Source organism: Centruroides sculpturatus, unplaced genomic scaffold, assembly GCF_000671375.1.
Source record: "Centruroides sculpturatus isolate CEXI.00-Female unplaced genomic scaffold, Cexi_2.0 scaffold164, whole genome shotgun sequence".
NCBI classification, from domain to species: Eukaryota; Metazoa; Arthropoda; class Arachnida; order Scorpiones; family Buthidae; genus Centruroides; species Centruroides sculpturatus.
Window position 1 is genome coordinate 52731 of NW_019384679.1, and position 12085 is coordinate 64815.

Below are 12085 nucleotides of genomic sequence, written 5' to 3' on the forward strand. Positions count from 1 at the left end.
TAACCTATTTTGTCTGACAAGTTTCAAAATAACTTCTCTTTTTATTACTGATATAAAATTTTTAATCGTTGTCAACAATCAATTATAAAAAACCTGAATTGCTATGTCAATATTAGTTATAAAACAAGTTCCAATTAACATGTTATGTGATAAGAACCAACTCAAATTATGCAAGTTTTGATTTGACAAACAACAATACAAAGTATAATAACTTTTATCATTAATGCTCTTATCGCAAATAAGAACAAGAGGAACATGACTCGGAGAATAATCTTTACTTTATATCTGACACAACTATTGTTTGTTAGCATGAAACTTCTTCACAATACCATCTGTCATTTCTAATTTGAAATTTAAGATAAAACTTTTATATTTATTATAATTATATTATCAACATACCTGTAAATCATCTGAAGATACATCAACTCTCATAAATTTAAGACGTGCATGCTCTTCAGAAGACAGAGCTAATAATAAATCGTCGCTCAACAAAGAATAATTAAGAGTTAATTCACATAATTGGTGACAATGATCAGCAACCGCCTGAATACCTAAAACAAAGTTTTATTTAAAATTTATAGTTAATTATTTTCAAAATTTTTGTTTAGCATTCATTAATTAAAAAACTATATGAAGCTAAAAGAAAAGCTACCTTTAGCAGATACATTGGGACAACTTTTCATCCACAAAAGTTCCAAAGAATTGCAACTATTAGTAGCCAAAAGTTGTAATGATGGATCATCAACCGGTGTTTCTTCAATGGCGAGTGAAGAAAGCGAATGACATTTATCAATTACAAGAGTTAATGCAGACACGAATCGGTCGGGATCAAGTTTCATAAATGATGGTTTGGCTGAAGATATAAGACCTAATGTCTTAAGAGAACAATCAACTAACTGTGCCAAAATACGGCACGCCATTTCTGCAGATTCTTGGCTACTGTCTACTTTGAATGTTACAAAACGGAGATGCTTGGCATGTTGATTAAGAATGTACTGAATTAAAGCCGGTGATGTTGGTTGAAGGGATGATCTGAAACGATTACATAAAGATAGGCATATTTATGTTATATAAACTAACTACGTAACGTAGTTTATAAAATATTATCTTAGTTTTATTATTTATAATTATCATTACAAAACTTTTNCACTTTAAGCATAATCTTCAGCGTTAAATCCAGAGAATTTTAATATTTAATTAATTTAATGAAACCAAACTTGGAGAATAATTCTATTGCTTGTATTGACTGTCGGATTTATACCGAAATAACTAAGTTTCATATTTCTTCCCGGTCAACAATAAATGAATTTAACACCACTCTCTGCAACATGAACATTTTATATGAAAAAAATAAAAATATAATATATTTTATTATAAAATAAATCTAAAGTTTAATCTTCTTTTCTGATATTATATTTTACAATATTTCTAAGTAAACACTTAAAATTGATTAATACACTAAATCATTAACATATATGTGACAAATGTTATAAATAAATTACACCCTATATAATTTATTTATAATATTTGTCAGATATGTTGATAATTTATTTTTCTTTATCAATTTAAGTGTATATAATTTAGTACATATATTACATATTATATAATAATTGATTTTCTTATTTTATCAATTAAACAAAATTGTTTTCTAGTCATATAATACACAATATAATAAATAATTCAGTTAATATACTGTACTAGTTAATCTCGAGAACGGAGTTAGGTAGATGAACGTCGAGACCAGATACGGAAAGCCTAGGAATAGAAGGTCCCGATTAACTATATACAAACTTTCGATACAAATTGGAAGTCATGTTATTTCAATTCAAAACTTCCCCTGAAAGGTATTATGAAAGGTATTTAAAAGGCTAGATAACCGGCACGACTCTATTGTTAAAGGAAAAATATGATGTACAGGGGGCAAACGCTACTAATTTGAGATGGAGAGCATATATTTTAAATTAAAAATATGATTAAAAATTACAGCCTGGCATTGTGATGATGTCACAATAAATAATTGTTCATTCTTGTTATAAATTTCGTGCAATATTTTAATGTTATTTTTAATTCTAATTTTATTGAAACAGAATTTTTTTAGTAGTAATTTTGAAAATTCAGTTTCTTAAATTAAACAATTAATTTTTAAATTCTAAACATATATTCTGCACCGGTGTTTCTCAACCTATTTTGATCGTTGGTCCATTTTGTGCTTAATATTATTCTGGGGTCCCCATAATAATAGCCTGGGGAAAAATTTAAAAAATAAACATTAAGAAAGTCTGCTACTTTTTAAAATATTACAAAAATTCATTTGATAACATTTAAAAAAGCAGTAAGAAAACATCTACAAAAATATATATTAGGAACATTCTTTTATATATTGACTAAAAATAGTTGATAATCGAATGATTATAACACAGTAGTGCCTCGTACTTCGAATTTAATTCATTCCAGGAGGCCTTTCGAACTCCTAACCGAATTTTTGTCGTATTTAGCGTTCGAACTCAGAAGCGTCGTTCGAATTACGAGGTACTGTACCATTGTATTGATATTGCGCAACCGACATGCTTTGCGTACACGTTCAAGATTCAACACGTCTTCGTTTACAAGAAACAAATATATGTGTATTGTCTGATAACAGATGAAACATTTTGGGTTCAAAATTTCTTTATAAAATTTACTTTTTAGTTTTATTTAAACATATTTTAATAATTTACATATATTTCTCTAATAATTTACTTATTGAAGTTTAATTATTCTCATTTAATTTTAATATTTTATTCTGACTGTGAGTCGTCTAAACGAAGTATTTTAATTTTTGTAATTCAAAGCGAAATGCTGCATTTTACACCATCTTAATGATAATTAAAGGAAGAAGGCAATGGCAAACTACTTCCTCAACTCTTGCCAAGAAAACTACATGGACAAGAAAAGACTTGTCCATGCAGTCACCAGGAGTCGACGACGACTTGATGGAACTTAACACAATGATAATTAGTATAATGTATTATATTTACTGTATGCTTACGTGTTACATATGTTCATATCTTCAACTAGTATAATATTTTTACTTTCCCAGCTGTTATTTCTGTATGTATGGATATTAGTGTATGTGTTTGATACGAGTTTGTTCACCCTGTTTGAAGCTTAATAACGCCAGTGCTTTTTGTCGAGAATTTTTGAAATTTTGTAGGGAGGTTTTTGTTTATTACAGAGATTGATGCTATTAAATTTTGGTGGTTAAAGGTCGAGGGGGTGGGGAGATAATGGGGATCGTGTGTATCTCCAGTAGGGTCGGACTTAATGACGATTTTACTCGTTATTAGCATTTACAATTTTTTATAAAACCCATCACTACCTTCAAAATTAATCTTTTTGCCATTTTATAATAGTTAAAAATATAAAAAGTGTTTTTTAATAAAATATAATAACAGATGGCGCCATCAAATGTTGCCAGGAAAGTTAAGCAACTTGTTNTGTTGCCGAGAAAGTCGAGCAACTCGTTGAATTGGTTTGTTTTACTTTAAAATATACGTTAAAATATTAATAACGTCACTAAATCATACAACTAATATTAATTCTGTATAATCTAAGGAATATACTAAATTTTATTATATATATACTATATCTGAGTGTATATGTTAAAATTTTTTTGTAGTCTACTATCTTTACGCCTCTGTGTTCGATTTCATTTGAATGAATAGGCTTGTGTTTATTGTTTCCTTTATAACAATTTCAATAATAATAATAATAATAACAATAATAAAATGCTTTAATCATAGTGTATTTCTTATAAATATACGAAAACGGAAACAAAAAAAATGTATAATGAATGTGAAAAGAAAAAGGTTTTATTAGAAACGTAATTGGATATAGTCTATGTTTTATTTTTCTAAAGTTATTTTTTGATGTAGAATATGTCTACGCTTTTATATTTATTCTTGATTGAAATATTTTATATAGAAAAAATGACAAGTTAAAAATATTACCAGATAAATTTTATATATCTTCTTCTTCTATTTCTTTTTATTTAACATTACATGAAAGACACATCTACAAATTTTTAAATTATACGAATTTTCATTCTATCGATTAAAAAGAATACAGTTTCTTAATATACATATACAATATATTAATTTATTATTTTTTTTCTGTAAATTAATTTAGATTATAATTTAATTAATACTTACTAAGAGCAAAACAATTGAAGGCAAATCCTTCCAATTTGGATAATTATCTTGTTTAAGTTGACTTATATTTAAGGAGGAAGTGGACCAATCTCTTATTTCTTCTTTCCATTTGGTTATCATCTTTTCACACTTTCTTTCTGGTTTTGTGGACTCTTTTACCTCCGATAACGAATTAGCTGCCAATTCACTATTTTTAGACATTCTGAAAAATATTTTATTTAAAATTTTATTTATAGTAAAGTAAATTATACTAAATTATAATAAAAATTCTTATATTTTTAAACTATTCTATTAAAAATAGAAATTCTTCCAGATTAGTTAATTAATCTAGAAATTCTTGAAATTAATTAAACTCATTTTTTTTTAAGTAATATAATATGTTATTCACATTTAAATTGTTTAATATATTAATTATCTTTTCTTTTATCTTTAAATTTGTTATGCAAGTAATTTTTAAAATAATTTAAGTAGGTTAAGTTGACGTATATCTTCATAATAAAAAGAACCAAATTTTATGATTTATTTCATACATTCAATAAATAATAATATATTATTTAATTAATTAATTCTTTGATTAAAAACTCAATATAAATGCACGAAACGTTAGTTATAACGTTCGATTTTAGTTTTAACACGTTGTAATTTAGTAATTATTTTACTAATATTTTATTTTTCAATTTATAATATTTTTATTGATAAATTTTGCTGTAAATTTTTCATATTTATTGGAATTAATTGTTTTCGTTTGTATATAAATAATTACTAATTATGTAATTAATTTTTAAATGTCATAAATAAAACTTTAACATGAAATTAGTAATTAAAGTAAGAAAAATGTTTAAAAATAATATTAAAGTTAACTAAACGATGATAAATATTTTTCATCGAGATATTATAAACTGTAGAATATTCTTCCATAATTTACTATAGAATTGTACTGTACGTGATTTTAAAATACCAATAATCGATATGGCATCTAACAAACACTGATCAATTGCAATCAATAAAGTAAACATATTAAATAGGACAAATATCTCTTAAAATACACCTTTATTCGGTGAACGCATCTTCCAAGTTAGCTAGATCATTCTATATTTCACTGTTTAATATAAAAATTAAGAAATTCTAACGTAAAAATTAATTATATATTTTTAAAAAAATAATAAGAATCAATTATAAATTTCCAAATAAAGAAAACGTTTTAATCATTAATTAAAGAATCGAAATACAAATCGATTTTATAATTAGCAAAGTAAAATATTAGAGATTTTTTTGAAGTTTTCAGCCATTATCTAAACTAAACAAGAGTTAGAATTGTAATTTAAATGAACTACTTACTAATTTAATTCATTGAAAGTTTTGGTTATTTCGAACTTACTGCATCTACTATAAAATATAAATCACACAACACATTATTTATATTTAACTTATTATATAATCTGTTCAATATGATTGACATCCGCCATTTTGAAAATGCGTAGTTTCATTTCGCGCTTTCCGTCGCAAAGATGCTTTTCTTCTTCATAATTTCATAAAAAATGATGTAAGTTTAACCCATTTCCTTCGTAGGAATACCATACAACGTGAAGAAACGAAAAAAAAAAGCGAAACAATTATTTATTTATGTCTGTAACCATTAAAAGAACTAAAGAAAATCGAATCCTATAAATACTTTCTGGTTAAACAATAATTTAGGAAAAGTTATGAATACTTTTGATCAATCCCGTGCAGATTTCTGTAGGAGTGTTGATTGTTTTAGAAATCAATGCAGGATAACATCTGCTGACATCTCTTCGATGATGAACTATATGCAGGTACGTAATGCTAAGAAGTAAATTTCAAACTATTTAACGTAAGAAAAACTTTAATTACAATTAAATTTAATCCCATTTCTGATTACGAATCCCTTAATAGTCTTTTAAAATCTCTCTAAACACTCTAAATCATAGTTTTAATGATTATTATTTTTATTTAAAAATCGAAATTCATAGTAAATATTTAATGTTTCGGTCTCGTCTGATATAAAACATTATCGTATTTCTGATAGGAAAAGATATGAAATATATAATTTATCAATTAAAAAATATACTCGACGTTAAATTAATTAGCAGTTTTAATCTGATTTTGAATAATAAATAAAGATAAATAATTATTTATATTAATTATTATGAGTAAATTGTAAGTGATTCTCATGTATATATATATAAACATTTTCTTAGTAACATTTAAAATATTTGCCAAATAAAAACACAATTATTGAAGCTAAGTAAGTTTGAAAGGAATATTTATTTGCACTTTATTTCTATCTAGAGACATATAAGCTGCTCTCTATCTAGGGAATTCTTCAAACCAGTTGCAACAATCACAGACATACAATGAAAGACAATAAAAAAAAGTTCTTTCAAACGCGACCCGTTTATAAAAAAGAAAAAAAAAAAGGAATGTTGATGCATAATTTAATTTATTTTAGAACTACTCTTCAATCAATATTTCTATAAATAATAGTTTCATGATTTCATTCAAAACAAATTTTCGTTATAACTTTGTTTTATTTATATACACGATTAAACAAAGTTATAATAGTCTTATATTCAAATTAACAAGAACCGTATCTAAAATTAAATCTGAATTAAATCAGGAAACCGTTATACTTTTATAAGGCATAAGAACATTATCGTATATTTATATACACATAGTCTTATCGAGTGTATAAAAGAACAATAACTTAAATAAGTAATTTTATAAATGAACTGTTAATTCTTCCAAAATCGGTAAGTTTTCGGGAAATAAGTGAGATCCATTAATTATAACTGTTCAGCCCATTCCTAGAAGTTGCAACAGCATCAGAAATAGTATTCTAAACATATTTAAGTGGCGTCACTCGTCAAAGAAAAAGGAAAAAAAAACCCAAGTAGATCCGTTGCTAGACTTCCTTCAAAGAAAGATTAATTTGGACGAAACGGATACTAAGAACAATTCTTACCTACCAAAAAATTAAATATAAAATTTTCTATTCTATAACTACATTTAAATGAGTATTTAAGTATTTGAATTAACTAAAAACATACTTCAAACTCAAAATGACTTTAAAAATTTAGTTTTTCTCTTATATGAAAATATGTGTTGTATATTGAAATAATCAACAGAAAGCATTAAAAATTAAGAAATGTGAATTTAATTATAATTAATATCTGTTATAAAATAATATTGTAGTGATATTAAAATGTAATTTTAGTTTAAATGTTAAGTGTGTATAATCAATACTATAATAATATATTAAAAAAAAATAAAACGTAGACTTTATGTAAAGATCTTCTGTAAAGAAGTAAAAGTTTTTATTACGAAAAGCATTTGGTAAAGAATATAATTTAAGCTTTATTAAGCAACAAAATAAAAGTGAAAATATGTCGAGAGAAATGGGAACGGGCGGAGTATCCATTTTTTTTTTATTTTCTTTTGTTTGGAACTCTTCCAGAAAATTCATTATGATCCATCAATGCGCTTAAGTGTCAAATATTATATGCATAGGCTCTTAGTTTCTCATTACAAAAATACATCGTACGTAGTATTATCAAATACAAATAATATTCTCATTAAAAGATTCTTTCCGAAAGGAAAAAAAGTCAATTAAATAATTATCTGTTGGTAATGTCGATTGATTTATATCTTAAACTCTTAAAAAGGCAAATTTAAGTTTTCTAACGTAGCACTTTGAAACAAGTTCTAAATTCAAGGTTCATTCTTTATTAGTTTAAAGGTAGTTAGGTGTAAAGTTCTAACTGTATACAAAACATTCGAAGGAGGCGGGAAAAATTAAATGCACAGTGAAATTTAATCCATTAAGGTCATAATAATGCATTCCTTAAGATGTTCGGGCCAAGGCCAAGATCAAGGATGCGTGGATATACAATCCAGATCAATTGCTGTTCTTTTTCTTCAGTGCAGCTGTTTATTTAAAGTATTCTTATAAATATTAGTAAATACTTAANTGAGCTGTAAAGACAACCTATGTTCCTATAATTATATAATGTAAGAAAATTTAACAAGATGTTCTATGTAACCTACTCTTCTGCATAACATAATACGCATGAACTACACATATATTGTATATATATATAAACATTTTCTTAGTAACATTTAAAATATTTGCCAAATAAAAACACAATTATTGAAGCTAAGTAAGTTTGAAAGGAATATTTATTTGCACTTTATTTCTATCTAGAGACATATAAGCTGCTCTCTATCTAGGGAATTCTTCAAACCAGTTGCAACAATCACAGACATACAATGAAAGACAATAAAAAAAAGTTCTTTCAAACGCGACCCGTTTATAAAAAAGAAAAAAAAAAAGGAATGTTGATGCATAATTTAATTTATTTTAGAACTACTCTTCAATCAATATTTCTATAAATAATAGTTTCATGATTTCATTCAAAACAAATTTTCGTTATAACTTTGTTTTATTTATATACACGATTAAACAAAGTTATAATAGTCTTATATTCAAATTAACAAGAACCGTATCTAAAATTAAATCTGAATTAAATCAGGAAACCGTTATACTTTTATAAGGCATAAGAACATTATCGTATATTTATATACACATAGTCTTATCGAGTGTATAAAAGAACAATAACTTAAATAAGTAATTTTATAAATGAACTGTTAATTCTTCCAAAATCGGTAAGTTTTCGGGAAATAAGTGAGATCCATTAATTATAACTGTTCAGCCCATTCCTAGAAGTTGCAACAGCATCAGAAATAGTATTCTAAACATATTTAAGTGGCGTCACTCGTCAAAGAAAAAGGAAAAAAAAAACCCCAAGTAGATCCGTTGCTAGACTTCCTTCAAAGAAAGATTAATTTGGACGAAACGGATACTAAGAACAATTCTTACCTACCAAAAAATTAAATATAAAATTTTCTATTCTATAACTACATTTAAATGAGTATTTAAGTATTTGAATTAACTAAAAACATACTTCAAACTCAAAATGACTTTAAAAATTTAGTTTTTCTCTTATATGAAAATATGTGTTGTATATTGAAATAATCAACAGAAAGCATTAAAAATTAAGAAATGTGAATTTAATTATAATTAATATCTGTTATAAAATAATATTGTAGTGATATTAAAATGTAATTTTAGTTTAAATGTTAAGTGTGTATAATCAATACTATAATAATATATTAAAAAAAAATAAAACGTAGACTTTATGTAAAGATCTTCTGTAAAGAAGTAAAAGTTTTTATTACGAAAAGCATTTGGTAAAGAATATAATTTAAGCTTTATTAAGCAACAAAATAAAAGTGAAAATATGTCGAGAGAAATGGGAACGGGCGGAGTATCCATTTTTTTTTTATTTTCTTTTGTTTGGAACTCTTCCAGAAAATTCATTATGATCCATCAATGCGCTTAAGTGTCAAATATTATATGCATAGGCTCTTAGTTTCTCATTACAAAAATACATCGTACGTAGTATTATCAAATACAAATAATATTCTCATTAAAAGATTCTTTCCGAAAGGAAAAAAAGTCAATTAAATAATTATCTGTTGGTAATGTCGATTGATTTATATCTTAAACTCTTAAAAAGGCAAATTTAAGTTTTCTAACGTAGCACTTTGAAACAAGTTCTAAATTCAAGGTTCATTCTTTATTAGTTTAAAGGTAGTTAGGTGTAAAGTTCTAACTGTATACAAAACATTCGAAGGAGGCGGGAAAAATTAAATGCACAGTGAAATTTAATCCATTAAGGTCATAATAATGCATTCCTTAAGATGTTCGGGCCAAGGCCAAGATCAAGGATGCGTGGATATACAATCCAGATCAATTGCTGTTCTTTTTCTTCAGTGCAGCTGTTTATTTAAAGTATTCTTATAAATATTAGTAAATACTTAAAATACATATTTCTCTTCAGACAATTTTTGTAAATGTATAAATTAAAAAAAAAAAAAACTTACAAAAGAATTTTGAAGTAAGAGAAAAGTATTAAGTTTATTTGAATAGGAAAAGTATTTACATATACCTTATATCCAAGGTTGTCAGTCATGTAAAACGCAGCCAAAACAGCGAAAAAAAAAAACTTCATAAAAAAATTCATAATTTTAAAATAAAGTAATAAAAATCAATAATCAGTTACAGTGTGGAATGGAAATACATATTAGTTAATTAATTAGGAATGAGATGAAAGGAAATAAAATCTCTTTCACTTAGTGTATACAGTAATAAGTAGCAAATGATATGAAAAGGGTCGTTAATAAAGCAAGCAACGGAAGTCTGAGTCCAGTCTAAGCAGAGGAGGCGCATGGAGCACATGGGAACATCCCACTACTGAAAGCTCATATTCAGAAGACACGCTGACAGGTGAGACGCACGTTATTGCTCTTAAACTCATGCTTGATTACATTTCGATTTCAATTAACGTCTTTATTACTTTTTATCATTATATAAATAAACATAATTACTCTCGTCTTTATTTCAATTCTTATTTTAATATTATAATAATCGAATTGAGAATTAGTACAGTATTTAAAATTAATAATTAAAGACTTTTGATTAAATGCTATCTTAATTAAGTTTAGTTTTTCGATTTTTATAGTTATAATTAAATAATAATAATAATATTCGAATAATATCATTTTTGATTTCGATTTTAATTAATTCCAAAATGATTTCGATTTGTGACTCTCTTATGGCAGCGATCAAAGTGAAGACATTTTGCGCTTTATATTTTATATTTTATGTTTTAAAATCTTTGATATTTAATAATATATCAATTAAAAACATATAAATTAATATTAAATAATACAAAAATATTAAAAATTCGAATCAAAAGTAATTCGACTTGTTCGTTTTTAATGATAAATCGACTTTTAATACGATAATTTAAATAATAATCATTGTATAACAAGCAATTTATATATCATTCATACGATATTTATTGCTATATTATTATTACTGTTCTCTTCAAGTTTCTCTCTCTATTCCAATCTCATATTTTGGATATTTAATCATATTTCCAATATGATTCTTAATATAACTATTCTCGAGTGGGCTATCACAATTCCTATATGGAAACTGAATAACTTGTATGATATTAGATATGTCCCAATAATTCATTACGTTGTAATGAGAGTTTCTTGGAATCTAATAACATAACCTACGTCGGAAAACGTAACTAACTGATAAATTCCTGAAAAAATTTATATATGTAATATATGTAAAAAATAAATTTGAAAGAATTAAAATTGGGAAAACTCACCCTAGTGATGCTCGATAACGAATAACCTAGACACCCTTCAAAACAGAATAATCGTAAATAATCAATAAAAGAATATGTAGTGAATAATAAGAGGTCCTCGCTTTCTATAGTGACTTATGTAACTATTCTAACCATCTTTTTAGCCAATAGTAAGTAAGAAAAGAGATCAAAAGACCTCCTCTTCTTTCTTTCTTTTCCATTTTTTTTATAAAAAGAGAATTAGGTAAAATAAAGTTTGAATTTACTAAATATAGTGGAATTAAATAAGTGTTTAAATGTATGAGTGTAAACAACGAACTTCTAACTCTAAAGTTGGACTTAGTATATTTATAGAATATACAGCTACATGCGCTTCTACATTTTCTTATTTTCACTAATGGTGTACACTTTTACTATTAGTAAATATTAGCTACTGGCTTCAATTCAAAAATTTTTGTATGTATAAGTCGGTCTTCATTTAAGATTAAGAGGTATTAGAAGTAAAAGAAACTTGGAGAAATATGGTTAGTTGTATAGACTCATCACCTGGATGTATATAACCTTGTAGAAGAAAGAGATTCGTGATCCCTTCTGACGATCGATAAGCACGCAAAATTACATTATATCTTTATAGAAATTATATTTTTTAAG

The 12085-nt window shown here is 25.6% G+C and overlaps 1 protein-coding gene across 1 annotated transcript in view; it reads right to left on the bottom strand.

Moving 5' to 3' along the window:
• Positions 1 to 11866, bottom strand: part of LOC111626917 (F-box/LRR-repeat protein 3-like) — a 29040-nt gene extending 17174 nt beyond the window's left edge. The window contains exons 1-2 of the mRNA XM_023370442.1: positions 11456 to 11866; positions 4191 to 4392 (exon numbers count right to left, since the gene is read on the bottom strand). Coding sequence (XP_023226210.1) covers positions 4191 to 4391 — 201 coding nt within the window. The 5' untranslated portion in view covers position 4392; positions 11456 to 11866. The remainder of the gene's footprint in view (positions 1 to 4190; positions 4393 to 11455) is intronic.
• Between the last annotated feature and the right edge of the window lie 219 nt (positions 11867 to 12085).